This window comes from Mustela erminea, chromosome 12 (genome assembly GCF_009829155.1).
Source record: "Mustela erminea isolate mMusErm1 chromosome 12, mMusErm1.Pri, whole genome shotgun sequence".
NCBI classification, from domain to species: domain Eukaryota; kingdom Metazoa; phylum Chordata; class Mammalia; order Carnivora; family Mustelidae; genus Mustela; species Mustela erminea.
Window position 1 is genome coordinate 67,022,544 of NC_045625.1, and position 15,119 is coordinate 67,037,662.

Consider the following 15,119-nt stretch of genomic DNA (forward strand, 5'->3'; position numbering starts at 1 on the left):
GTCAAGGTGAACAATACACATTTCCTTTGACATGTAATCCCACATCTGGGAATTTATAAGTTATATGCATGGTATAATTTACACATACGTGAAATGGTGTTCAAAGTTTTTTGTTGCAGCGTTGTTCCCATGCCAGATTAGTTTAATACATTATGGTGTATCTTTTCTGTGACTACTGTGCAGTGATTAAAAAATAGAAAGATCTCTAGGCACTGATGGAAGGAGCTATAAGATGCTTACAGAGGGAAAGTAATAATAGTAGTTAACTGGATGGAGGGAGGCTATGGGTTGTTTGGCTCCGTGTCAATTTATTACCTGTTCATAAATTTAAAATTAAAAAGTAGGTGAGGGTCGCCTGGGTGGCTCAGTGGGTTAAAGCCTCTGGTTTTGGCTCAGGTCATGATCTTAGGGACCTGGATGGAGCCCCACATTGGGCTCTCTGCTCAGCAGGGAGCCTGCTTCCCCCTCTCTCTCTGCCTGCCTCTCTGCCTACTTGTGATCTATCTGTCAAATAAATAAATAAATAAATAAAATCTTTAAAAAAATAATAAATAAAAAGTAGATGAAAGAATTGTGGGAAAGACAAAAATAAGGAAAGCAAAACCCTGAATTTCTTTATATTAAGTCTAGAATGGCTCAGGGGAAACATAAGTACTTCTGGAACAGACATAATAGCAGAACTCTTAGTAGGAGCAACAGCAGCAGGTAGCTTTTTTTGAGTGTTTTTTATGGGCCAGGCAGAGAACTAAGTAATCAGCACTTTTTATGCCATGTATATGTGTAAAAAATAAAGTAAGGTGTATCACTTGGCTTTTGTGAGGAACTTGCTATTCTTCCTCTTACTTTATACAAGACTGTGCTGAAGCTAGGGTTTTTGAGCAATTTATCCAAGATTACATTGTTAGTAAGTGGCAGAGCCAAGAGTCAAACTCTGGTCTAGGTCAAGAGCCTGTCCTGTCCATCCTTTAGATAGAATGATCATGTATATGTGGTTGTGGTTAAACCATACTCTCTATAAAGATTATCTTCTGTGGATCCTCAGGGAGTACTTGTGTGATAAACAACATTTCCCATAATACCTCTAGAGTAAATATAGCATTGAGATGTATTAAATTCTTTCTTGTAACGCTGCTCTGTACTGGTTAAAACCTAACTAACACAGGGCAGTGTTGCTGGTGGCCGCATATCGTATGACCTTCTGAGTATTTTCTGTTCAGACTGCCCTGCGGGAATTATCTTCTGGGCGAAGCCTTTGATATATACTGAATGTCAATAGGTTTGAGGTTACAGTCCCTGAGGGTACCTGGAAAATTTTTATTGTTTTGTTTTGGCTGGAAATCTGTATATTTTAATAAGCAGGTAAGGTAAAGGAAGGATTGATATTTTATGAAAGTTGTGTTGCTTCACACAAATCCATATCTGAATAAAGGACTGGTTTCCCTCTTTATTAACGAGGGCCGATGGCAGGGGAGATATTTCCCTCAAATGTAATTTTACATGGACCACTATGTCCCCTAAAATACAATGTCACAGGTTGAAAACCAGTGGCCCATTGGCTATATTAACTTGCCCATGATTTTGGCTTCACTTGCAGACCGGTTTTTGTTGTTTTGTTTTGTTTTGGCTTGCTGATTGCTAGCATTTAAGATTTGGGAGATTCCCCATAGAAATCTAAGTTTCTGATGTTTCTTGAAATTGGTATGATAGCCTTAACCTATGGTTCATACCTGGCAGTTTTAGATAGTGGCTGTGTTCTACAGTTCTCCACAATGGTCACTGGGTCAGCTCACATAGTTAGAGCTGCCTGCTACATGGCTGTCAGTGCTGTTCTGACAAACTGTCTCTCTCTCTTTTTTTAAAAAAGATTTTATTTATTTTTTTGACAGAGAGACAGAGATCACAAGTAGGCAGAGAGGCAGGCAGAGGGACAGGAGGAAGCAGGCCCTCCTGCCAAGCAGAGAGCTGGATGGGAGGCTTGATCCTAGGACCCTGAGACCACGACCCAAGCCGAAGGCAGAAGCTTAACCCACTGAGCCACCCAGGCACTCCTGACCCTCTCTTACATTAAGGGACTTTGCTGTAGAATTGAGCTGTTGTATCAGCCTGTTAATAACATTTTCCTTAAAAAAAACAAAACAAAACAAAACTCAGACTTTTGTAGGTACTATTTTTTGCACATTTGTGGTATCAACCTTATTTACTAAATTATTCTGACAAGTGGATATATTTAGTCTTTCACACATACTTGAATACTCACTTTTTTTTTTTTTTGATATGGCATATCTGAATATATGTGAGTGCCATCTCTTGTCTAAGATCTGGGTGATACAAAATTTGGACTTGTTTGTTATTGTAATTAATAGCTTTTTTTTTTTTTTAAGATTATTTATTTATTTATTTGACAGAGATCACAAGTAGGCAGAGAGGCAGGCAGAAAGAGGGGGGGAGGCAGGCTCCCCGCCAAGCAGAGAGCCCGATGGGGGCTCTATCCCAGGACCCTGGGATCATGACCTGAGCTGAAGGCAGAGGCTTAACCCACTGAGCCACCCAGGCGCCTCCGTAATTAATAGCTTTTTAAAAGGTTTAGGAAGAATTTGGCATTTGAAAGTGATGATATTGAGCCTAACTCAAGGATTTATATCATAATCCTTTGATACTCATTTTTTTTGATAGATTGCTTATCAGTGATGAACTATTTTTTGTAGAATAAACCTAAAAATAAATTTAGAGTTGTACATTCTTAATTTTTCCTGTATTATATTTATCACACCTTTTAATGTTTTCCTGATAATTTTGAGTTCATCAGAATAGATTCTTAGCTTATTCTGAAATTATACTGTGATATGATTAGATATATTTCTAAATTATATGAGAGTTAATACTCCATAATCACAAAGAAGTATCTTTGTGCAGGAGACAATTTCACATTTATCTGAAGTTCTTTAGTGGATTCTTAACATTTTATTATAATCATTTTGGCAAATTTTCCCACTTTGCTCTATTAGTAAATCAGTAGACCACAGTTCTAGTCTGCATTAACAGTCTTTTTATTGTTTAAAGTTATTTATTTATTTATTTGTCAGGGAGAGAGAGAGAGAGCGCGCGAGCGCGCGCGTGCACATGCAGGGGGACAGAGAGAGAGAAGCAGGCATAGGGAGAAGCAGACTCCCCACTGAGCAAGGAGCCTGGCTCTGAACTTGATCCCAGGACTCTGGGATTATGACCTGAGACGTGGGCAGATGCTTAACCGACGGAGCCACTTAGGCGTTCCTGCATTACCAATCTTTAGCTGAAACAGACAAACTTAAAATTTAAATCATTTCATATAATTGGCTTCCTCTTTAAGAATAAGTGCTAATATGACAAGTGACACTGTGACTATTACCACCAACAGACATCTTCCCACCAGGACCCTTGAGGCCAGCCTACCTGGAATTCCAGGCATCCGGTTTTATGGTCAACATTTATTCTGGTTTGGTTACAGTTTGGTGCCACTTTCAGTGATTGGTATATTCCTTGGCTTAATTACTGACAGGGAGAATTGTGGGGTCTGTGTGTGGCTCACTCTTCTAGGACAGTGGCAGGGATTTTAGGAATTTTTCAGTTAGTTGGTGTCCATTTTGTTGGACTGAAATAGGGGGAGATCGGGCCTAGAGAATCCTGGAGTTTCAGGGTCCACACTTGCTTCCTGACACAAGTGTTCCCCTTCCCTCCACATTTCCTCTCCAGCCACAGAAGAGAGCACAGATTCTGTGGAATGTGTAAACTGTTTGCCATTTGCGTTTTAGCTGAATTCCAGTAAGGGTGGGTTTAAAAAATCTCCTTTGTATATAATTTCTGGCTTCTTATATCTTTACTGCTGTTATTATGCATGTAAAATTATTTGCTTAAGGACTAGAGTGTGGCTTCATACTATTTCTATGTAGAAAGTTGTCATAAACATTCAAGTTTTTTTTAAGCTCTTCGACTTACAGCTACATGAAAATCCTGATTTTTGTCTTGTTATGTATTGATAATTTTTTGTGTGTACAAAATACATAGAGGAGGGATCATTTTTCTTTTAAGAAATTTTGTCATTTTGTACGTTTTTCATCCAAAACTTATTTTGGAGAAAGTTGTGCCTTGGCATAATAATAATGAATTTCGGTGGTCACACTTCTCTTTTATGATTTCAGGACAAAAATTGCTCAAGATATTGAGAGGTTAATACATCAGAGTGATATCATAGATCGAGTGGTGTATGACTTAGATAACCCCAAGTAAGTCTGTTGTTGCTTTTACTTTTATTAGTATTATTTGTACTCTCAAATTTCAGTGTTGTTTGTAAAAGATAAAAAAAAAAATAGAGCTAAATTCCACCTAGTTTGCCCTTATTCCATTTTCATCTTTTAGCAGGGATGTAATGGTAAAGTTAATCATGTTAATTTGAATATATCACAGCCTTTTGCTTTTGTTCATAGGTAGACTTTCAATGGGCTTAATAAGGGAAGGGTCACAAACTGATAAAAACATCTCTAATTACCTGCAGTGGAGAGAGTGGAGATTTCACATGGAAGGCTGCAGTTTTGTCCTGTAATACTGAACCTTCATTTCCTTGGGACAACAAATTACTATCCCTTATAGAAGGAATATGTGGTTGCCAATTTCTCCGTGGTCCCTGTTATTCTTTCTCATCTTTTACTGCTTACAGTATGCATTGGTCCTTTCTATTACTTTCCAGACCTTTGAGGCCATTTGCTTATGATGCTTCATGCATTGGTATTATTTATGGTTATCACTGGTATCATCACATTTTAGGGTTTAAATATAAGTAAATAAATGAAGATTAGAAATGATGAATGTGACTATTATTTGCCTTCTCAGAGGAGAAATTTAATTAGCCCTCAATGGGTTTCCCCCTCCTTTAACATTCTAATATTTGGGGGGAAATTTAACATCTTACTGGTCTTTTTGGAGGAAATAAAACACCTTTTAAAGATCTTTGTCAGAGAAATAAGGATAAAAGCTGTATCAAACTGATTACTGAATTTGGAATAATCTTAAAAATGGAAAACAGATCTCCTTATTCAAAATATCTTAGTTATTTCAGTTGTAATTCTGTGTCAGATCAGGCAGGTGTGATAAAAAGAGAAACTCAGGAACCTTGAGGATAGCATAGAGACCAGTGCTATTTCTAACTTAAACGACTTTGGCAAAGTCCTTGAGCTTCTTGGAGTCTTAGTGTCCCCCTATTAGAGTGTAAGCTTCAAAAGAGCAAGCATTTGTATTTAATCAGGGAAACAGACAGACAGACAACTAAAATTGAATCTGGAACCTAGTAGGCAATCAGTAAATACTAAGTAGTGACTATGTAAAGTGAAGATAATACCTTTACCTTCTTGGTACTAATTAAATAAGATAATATCTGTTATATAGCACTATAAATTTAAAATGAAATTTTTACCTGAGAACTACATAGTTTAATTAGAATTATTGCTACTTAATACAGGTCATGTGCATTTAAAAAAAATCTGGCCTTTTTATATGATTATTAGTATTTCGGAATGACATTTATTCAGTGAGGTGGAATTTCTTATTTTGATTATCATTCACTGTAAATGTGAGAACACATCTCTACTTGTAGTTTTAATTTTTAAATCTATAAATGTTAGCCAGAGTTTGTGTTTTGCTTGTGTTGGTTGTATTTTTTTGGTTTAAAAATAATGAGGGTGAAGTGGCCATAGTGGTATAGTTTTAATTTGTAGTGTAATTTTATTTATCTTTTGTTCACTTATTTACATGCAATGTATTTTATTAAACTTATTTCAAAAATTTTGTTTAGTTACACTATACCAGAAGAAGGAGATATATTGAAGTTTAACTCCAAATTTGAATCTGGGAATCTGCGCAAAGTAATTCAGATTAGAAAGTAAGTCATTTAAGTTCACATTTTGTCTATACATAGATATTTTCCTAATTCTAATCAGATTTCTATATTTTCTATTTTCAGAAATGAATATGATCTTATTTTGAACTCAGATATAAATAGCAATCATTATCACCAGTGGTTTTACTTTGAAGTCAGTGGAATGCGACCGGGTGTTGCTTACAGGTTTAACATCATTAACTGTGAAAAATCCAACAGTCAATTTAATTATGGTAAGACATGTTTTGTTCCCCTAATTTTAAAAAGTATGTAGGCATCTTAACCGAGGGACAGGAGTTTTTTTTTTTTTTTTTAATTATTGACTTGTTTAAAAAGGTTCATTGTTCTTTTTTCTCTAGTTCTCAAAATTCAGGTATTTATTATGCAGAATTTAAATAAACTGAGTTTTGCTTTGATGGAGAAAAACCCTTTAAAATGTAGTGAATATCTTTGATTTTATTCAAATCAAATACAACCAAAGATTTATTACTAATGCTGCATAAAATCTAGTTTTTTATGTCAGTTTATCTAGGGGAGAATTACATAAAGTCATCTTTTTAAATTTTTAATAATCTCCCAGAAATATGATAGAAGTTGAGGAAAGTTCTCACATTCTCTTCACTGAATTTCCTCAAGTGGTTACGTCCAGAGTCAGGATTTGACGTTGGTGCAGTGCGGGTGCAGAGTTTCATGCCATTTTACTACATTTGTAGGTTCTTGAACCAGTCACGGCAAACCAAGATGCAGAATACTTCTGTCACCACACAGCCTTGTGCCCCTCCTTTATCACTCACCTTTCAGCAAGATACTAGCTGTAGTTTTCTGCAGATTTTAAAATCTAGTTGAGGAGGTTTCCTTCTATTACTCTTTGCTGAGGTTTTTGTTTTGTTTTGTTTTGTTTTTAATCATGAGTGGGTGTTGAACTTTGTCATAAGCTTTGTTTCAGTTGGTCTGATCATTTTCTTTTCTTTTAGGTTGTTTTTCTTCTTTAGATTGTTACGATGGTATATTATATTGATTGAGTTTTGAATATTGAACCAGCCTTTTTTAAAATTATTTTTTAATTTATTTTTTATTTTTTATTTTTTTAAAGATTTTATTTATTTATTTGACAGACAGAGATTACAAGTAGGCAAGAGAGGCAGGCAGGGAGAGAGAGGAGGAAGCAGGCTCTCTGCGGAGCTGAGAGCCCGATGTGGGGCTCGATCCCAGGACCCTGGGATCATGACCTGAGCCGAAGGCAGAGGCTTTAACCCACTGAGCCACCCAGGCGCCCCGAACCAGCCTTTTTTTAAATGATGGAATAAAGTCCACTTTGTCATTGTGTATAGTTGCTAACATTTTGTTAAGAATTTTTGTATTTATGTTCAGGAAGAATATTGAGCTATAATTTTCTTTTTTCTTTTTGTATTCCGTTTCTTCTTGGTATGGTGGTAATAATAACCTCATAAAATGGGTTGGGAAATGTTTCCTCCTCTTGTTTTTTGGAAGAACTTGTATAGATTCAGTGTTAATTCTTTTTTTTTAATATAACTTTTTTTTTTTAATTTATTTATTTGACAGACAGAGATCACAAACAGGCAGAGAGGCAGGCAGAGAGAGAGAGGAGAAAGCAGGCTCCCCGCTGAGCAGAGAGCCCGATGCGGGGCTCCATCCCAGGATCCTGGGATCATGACCTGAGCCGAAGGCAGAGGCTTTAACCACTGAGTCACCCAGGTGCCTCTCAGTGTTAATTCTTAAACATTTGATAGAATTTTCCAAGTGAAACGATCTGGATCTGGAAGGATGTCTTTTTTGATAGTCTTTGAATTACAAACTAAATTTCTTTAATAGTTTTAGGGCTGTTCAAATTATTTCATCTGGAGTGAGTTGTGATATGTGGTAGTTTGTGCTTTTTAGGAATTGATCCATTTCTTCTAAATTGTCAAATGTGTGTGTAGATTTGGTCACAGTATTCCCTTACTAACCTTTTGAGGTCTGCATTGTCTGTAGTGACACCCCTTATTTTCTTTTTGTTTTCCTTTGTCAGTCCTGCTAGAAGTTTGTCAATTTTCTTAACTTTTTCCAAGAACCAGCTTCTAGTTTCGTTGTTTTTTTTTTTTTTTCTCATGAGACAGTTTTAAAAACTCTAGTGTTGTACCAGCAAAAATATTAATAGTTGTTAAGTGTGAATATGATGATGCTTTTTAAGGGGCATTTCTGGAAATTACAGCTTTCAAGAGTTGAAAACGGTGTGTTCAGTTGTCATTATTTTCGTGGACAATAGGAAACTGTATATGCTGGATGATTACATGTGTGGGATAAAAGCTTTAGGCAGATTGACTAATTTAATGCAGTAATTATAGGAAGATTGGATAAACTAATATCTGGTTTAGTTATAAGCATTTTTAAAAGTTTTTAAATATTTCATAATCTTACTTTAATCCATTTTTAATGTGTATTAAGGAGTCAATGGTTATATTTTGCATGGAGAGTGATATGAATATTCTTGATACAAATCTATTTAACATTCTTTGTTTTTGGGATTTGGGGGCATAACTAGTAATCACTGGACGTCACATTTCTTAGAAAAATTTACTTTTGACCCTAAACCTTCATATAATTTTTAAAAATTACCTTATTTGAAACTCAGATTATTACAGCAATTAGAAAATCTCATGTTTTCCATATTTAACTTGTAAGTGTAATGCAAGCATAGTATTTTAGAGGGGAAAAGGACAATCAATGAAATGGAATTATATTTGTATTTTGGGTGCTCCATAAGAGCATATAAATATAAAAAGGCTTTCGATTCCTGAAATGATCATTTTCAAATTGTAGATCTATAGGTAGATGACCTCTCTACTAACTGTTCTTATTTGTTTACTTTTATAAAATAATACTCTTACTACTTTAAACTTAATTATTTTAATTTTTAAAATTAAAAGCTTATAGGGGTGGGAGGCTCAGTTGGTTAAGTGGCAGACTCAATTTTGGCTCAGGTCATGATCTCAGGGTCCTGAGGTTGAGCCCTATGTTGGGCTCTGTGCTCAGCAGATACCCTGCTTGAAATTCTTCCTCTCCCTCTCCCTCTGTTCATGCTTGCTCTCTCTCCCAAAAATAAATACATACTACATACATAAAATTAAAAGCTTATGTTTTGGACCAGTGCTCCATTTTTAAAAAAATTTTATTTATTTAATTAAAATTCTTTTCTATTTTTTTTTGAAACCTGTACCTCCGTGTGATACATTTAAACAACAACAACAACAACAACAACAACAACAACAACAACTCTTCCTTTAGTGTCATTTTAAATTTAAAATAAATAAAATTTTATAACTGAAACCAAATCAAAGCAATGAGACAGATGACTACTTTATTTTAAAATTTTCCCTTCTCCTTAGTACTTGCCCTTTGGGTATTCTTGTGTGTTTGTCATACTTTCCAACTCAACCTCATAGGGATTTGGGTGGTGTCAAGAAAATTAAAACCATCAACAGTGCATCATCCAGAAATAATCACTTTAATATTGTTGTTTTTTTCTAACCTTTTTCTTTTTTTATTAAGGCAATATATGATTTCTACATATACACAGTTAGGTATATATTAAGAAAAAAATAAGACATGTAACCCATGCAGTTTCACAGTTTGTATATTAACCAAACATTATATTGTTAATGCTTTTTCTGGTAAATATTACTCTGAAACAGAGTTTAAATGGACATCCTACAGAGTTACTAGAACTTAACTAAACCTTTCTTTGTTGTAGATTTAAGTTTCTAATTATTTTCTATTTTAAATAATGTGAGATCAACATTATTGTATAAAATATTTGTGTATATAATTATTTAGTTACAAATTCACGAAAGTGGAATATCATTGACTGCCAGCTGTGAATACTTTTTTTTCTGACGAGTAAGCAGTGGATCCTTTTTTTTTTTTTTAAGATTTATTTATTTTAGAGAGAGAGGGAGAGAGCGAGAGCACTCATGTGCAGTGAGGAGGGAGGGGAGAGAGTTTTAAGCGGACTCTCCACTGAGCGGGGAGCCTGATGTGGGGTTTGATCTCATGACTTCGAGATCACCACTGAGCCGAAATCAAAGGTGGGACACTTAACTGAGTGAGCCAGCCAGGCGCCCTAAATAGTGGATCTTTATGTGGGAAATTTGGCAAATTAAAAACTATTTAAGGGTGCCTAGGTGGCTCCATTGTTAAGCATCTGCCTTCAGTTCAGGTCATGATCCCAGGGTCCTGGGATTGAGCCCCACATGGGGCTCCTTGCTCAGTAGGAAGCCTGTTTCTCCCTCTTCCACTCCCCCTGCTTATATTCCCTCACTCACCATTTTTCTCTTTCTGTTAAATAAATAAATAATAAATAATCTATAAAAAATTTTTTTAAAAACCCATTTAGAGAAGAATCTTACAGGAAGAAGAGAAAACCACCATTTAGCATTTTGTTATCCTCAAACTTATTCACATAATTTTAATATTAAATTTTTTTCTTTTATAGATTCATTTTACAATATGAAAATTCACACAAAACTATTTTAATTGCACAATATTTTATAAAAGAAATCTTGCCATGCCATTCAGTATTTTCAGCGACATAATTGCTATGTTTTTATAATATTTTGTTGAGTAATGTACAATGATTTTTTAATGATAACAGTTTGGGAATTTAAGTTTTCAGCATTTCAGAATTATAAGCTGTGCTGTGCTTGATATCCTTAATTATTTTGTGTGTGTGTATATTTCTGATTATTGCATTGCCACCAATTCCTCCAAGTAGAATTTATCAAAGAAAATGAATATAGATTCCTGAAGACTAGGGAAAAGGGGTACTTTTTGTGCTGGTAGGGGTGTTAAATTAGTTCAGCCTTTTTCAAGTGCATTTGATAATATGCTTTCATTGTTAATAATTAATCATCTAGGATTTATTTTGGTATATTCTGTGAATTGGGATCTCACTTAATCCTATCGTTAGTAGTTAAGTCAGTATTTGTCAATATTGACAAATTGAGTTATTTCCTCAAATGTTTATATTTATAACTCTGTTCCTGACCCTCTAGTGAAAGAAGGGGAGGAAACATTACTTAGAAGACATTATATGTGGTTGGTCTGTGGGAGCTCTTACAGAAAAATGGTGTGGTTAGTAAAAACAGTTTGGAAACTGGTCGGTGAGATAGCACTATTAACTTGCACATAGTTACTGCCTTTTTGAATCTAGGTTTAATTATTCTGACCTTCCACTTATATTATTTGTCCCCACTGGTTTGAAATACCACAGTTCTCAGTAGCAGTGGACTAGCATTTGTTTGGGGGCTGTTTGTTGCTCTAGTACCACTTGATTTTAATGATCCGAGACTTTCTGTTTAGTGTAATATCTTTGTTTTTTTTTTTTTCATCTTTTAAAAAAATTTTATTTTAATTTTTTCAGTGTTCCAAAATTCATTGTTTATACACCATACCCAGTCTCCATGCAATACATGCCCTCCTTAATACCCACCATGATGTCTTTCTTGCTCTAGTACCACTGTCGTGTAAGTGACTGTATAGTACAGCTAACACTTTTTTCAAAAATTTTAAGAATTTTTCTACCTATTTTTCTAGAATAGTTTATTCTAAATAATATTCAAATAGTTTTTTCAAGTGCCAAAAAATTTCCATTGTATGAAACTTGTAGAATAATCTGAGAGAAATTGATTTTTTTTTTTTTTTTTTTTTTTTACAAACTGAATTTTTTGTATTAAGTCTTACTGCTTAGGAACATGGTGTATAGGTTTGTTTATTCATTTGTTATGGCCTCACCTAAGTTTTTGTTTTCTTTTTGTAAGTTCTGTTCATTTCTACTTACTTTCAAGTATTTCATGTACTTTTGGGGTTTCTTTTAGGAAAGAGTACTCCCTGTTTTCAGGCTTGTTATTACTTATAATTAAGAAAGCTGTCAAGTTTTATATATTCACTTGAAAATCAACCTCCTTACTGAACTTCCTTACTAGGTTTCATAGTTTCTCAGTTGATACTGTGGATTTTCTTAGTAGGTCCCTGGAATTTTTCCTTATCCATAGTTATACAGTGTATCTTTCATTGTTTCATAACTTCCAGATATGACTTACGAGAATGTTTAAAGTAAAAAGGAGACGTTAGGCATCCTTGTTTTATTTTGACTTGAATGTGAATTTTTCTAGTATTTACATTAAATACATTAGTTCTTCTTTTGAGTATGGATTCTTTTTTGTAGTGAAGAATTTTTGTTTTTATTAAGTTTTAAAAATCAGAAGTATTTTTTTTCTATTTATTAATATGATGTGACCATGTAATACTATGAGCTGTTAATGTGCCTGTACTAATGTTCTTACTATGAAATCATCCTTGGGTTTCAGAAGTAAATTCACTTTGCCATATGAATTAATATTTTAATATACATCTATTTTTAATTTATTAGTATTTTGTTTTAAAGGGTTTTTATATTACTGGTCATAAGTTAGGCAAGTCAGTTTCGTTTTTGGAGGGCTGTCTTCAACCAGTTTTGGAGGCAAGATGATGCTAACTTTGAACATTTAAATGGAGAAGGTTTTATTTCCCCACCCTGTGTTCTGGAGCAGTATAGCATTTACATGTCTTTTTTTTTTTTTTTTTTAAGATTTTATTTATTTATTTGACAGAGAGAAATCACAAGTAGATGGAGAGGCAGGCAGAGAGAGAGAGAGAGGGAAGCAGGCTCCCTGCCGAGCAGAGAGCCCGATGCGGGACTCGATCCCAGGACTCTGAGATCATGACCTGAGCCGAAGGCAGCGGCTTAACCCACTGAGCCACCCAGGCGCCCAGCATTTACATGTCTTAATGAAATTTGGAAAGAATGCATCTCCAGCACTATCTTGATTGTGTGCCCCTTGGGTGGGAAAGGGAGTATCTGGATAACTTTTTCAGATATCTGTGACTTAGTCTAGTTTCCTATTTCTTTTTTTTTTTTAAAGATTTTATTTATTTAAGAGAAAGAGCAGGAGCATGAACGGGGTTGGGGGAAGCAAAGGAAGAGGGAGAAGGAGGTTCCCCGCTGAACAGGGTGCCCCGCATGGGGCTTGATCCCAGGGACCCAGGATCTTCACCTGAGCCGAAGGCTTAACTAACCGAGCCACCCAAATGCACCTAGTTTTCTATTACTTATTGTGGCAATCTTGATAATTTATATTTTCTTATGTACATGACATTCAGATTTTCAAAATTCTATACTATATTGCATAGAAATCATGTAGATTTCTATACAATATCTGCAGTATGTGTGCTTTCTTGTTACTTTTGCTTATTTCCCTTTTGTTGTGCTCACAACATAATTTATTGTTTTAAAAACCTAGGTATTGGTTTTATTCATTATTTCCTTTCAAAGATTTTTATTTATTAATTTTTCTGTTTTCCTCCCTGAAGTTTGACTTTTTTTTCTTCTTTTTAACTTTTGGTTTGTTTACCTAAATTTATTTTTGATGACCAAGTATTTGCTCTTGATTATAACTTATTTCTATATCCCTTCCCCTCTAGATTTTAATATTAAGTCTCCTTATTATTTTCTAGATTGCCTCTAATTGTATGTAGTGTTGGTATCCTTTCTGATCCAAGAATTATTTAGGAAAACATCTGTTATATTCCTATAGTTGATTAGGTTATTTGATTAAAATTTTTAAATTATTTTCAAGTTTTAATGCATTTTGTTCATATACATAGAAAATTTATGACTTGGAATAACTTTTTGTGGCTTAAGATCAGGTCAGTTTTTGATTTCATGTTCTCTCCTGGCAACAACTTAATATACATTGTTAGTTTAGTGTTACAAGTTCATTTATTTGGTTTTCTCTGTCCTTTATTTTTTTACCTTCTCTTTCTGCCTCTTAAAAAAATTGTCTTTCAGTTCTTTGTTTCTGTCAATCCCTCATTTACGAAAACATATTTATTTTCTACTTAAGCAATATTATTTGGCACATAGTTATAACTTTTCCATATTCCTTTTGTATGTACCATTTAATGGTATAAATTAATAGCCATACCTCAGTATTGTTAGCCTTGAATTCTATTTTTATATTGTTTTGGTTTGAATTTGCTTGATATATCTTTGCCTGTTGTTTCTTATAAATAGAGGTTGATTTTGTTGTTTGACCCTTGTCTTTAATATGATTTTAACTTATATAAAATTATTTTTATAATTGACATGTTTGGTTTCTTTAATGCTTCCTGTTTTTGTGCTTTATTGTTTTATCTGTTATTCTTTAAGGGACTTCAAGGTGTAGTGCAGCACTTTTTTTTTTAGCTGTGGAAATCCAAAATACATGTATGAAAAAATAGAGCATGAGGCATGTTGCATTGGATTTTTCTCAGTCCTGCTCCATCTGCCTTAAGTTTACTGGAAACTCCTCCCAAATTCTGACAACAAGTGGCCTCTTATGAGTTCTTCTTATTTCCATTATTTATAAGTATTTAACTCAGAAGTTGTTTATAGCTGTAAAATGAGCTTTTAGGTAGATGTATTTTTTTAAGTTAAACTCTGTCATTAGTTTTGTTGTTAGTACAACATAAAGGAAATCTTGGTTTTTCTTAACATCAATAGAAGAAGGAAGGGACTAGTATTTTAGTAAACTGGAATTCAACATTTTAAGAAATTGCAACTAGCTATGTATTTAATGTTATTGTCATTAGATTCATTTTGACTTCCCTTCAGGGATGGTGCTGATGATTAAAAATATTTGCAATGGAAACTTGTTCAGCCAGAAGAATTTGTTTAATTGCCATACATAATTGAAATCAGGAAATAATATTAATTAGTTTTAATTAATTGTTTTTCTTTTTTTGATTGGGACGTTCTGGTTGCAGGAGTATTTAAGTATTAGGCTCTACCAAATATGTCCAAAAATATCTTCCTTCGCACTGCCCCCAGAAGAGGCAGAATTACTCTTGCTTTTGTTTCTGAAATTGCCCTTTTCTTGGGAATTTTTCAGTTGCTTGTATTAAATACTTAGTTTTATCACAGGTGAAGATCTTATTTGTGAATTTAATTTGAGAATTTTTGTCACTGTATAATAATGCTGTTATCTGTTGTAATCTATTTCTCTCTCACCGCCCCCCCATTACTTGAAAGGGGTTTGCTTAGATTACCGCTAGATGGCAGTCTTGCATTTTAGTTACTTGGAGCTTTCATTTCTAGCTCCTTCCCTGTTGCCTTTGTACTCCATTTCTCTAGCTCCCA

At 34.2% G+C, this 15,119-nt stretch overlaps 1 protein-coding gene across 8 annotated transcripts in view; it reads left to right on the forward strand.

Moving 5' to 3' along the window:
- The window catches only part of AGTPBP1 (ATP/GTP binding protein 1), a 158,061-nt gene that overhangs the window by 98,299 nt on the left and 44,643 nt on the right, over window positions 1-15,119 (forward strand). For all 8 annotated transcript variants that reach the window (XR_004277300.1, XR_004277301.1, XM_032306880.1 and 5 more), the window contains exons 15-17: window positions 4,176-4,259; window positions 5,822-5,908; window positions 5,990-6,138. Coding sequence is in view for 6 of the 8 variants with exons in the window: in XM_032306880.1 (XP_032162771.1) it covers window positions 4,176-4,259; window positions 5,822-5,908; window positions 5,990-6,138 (320 nt within the window). In the remaining 2 variants the exon portion in view is untranslated. The remainder of the gene's footprint in view (window positions 1-4,175; window positions 4,260-5,821; window positions 5,909-5,989; window positions 6,139-15,119) is intronic.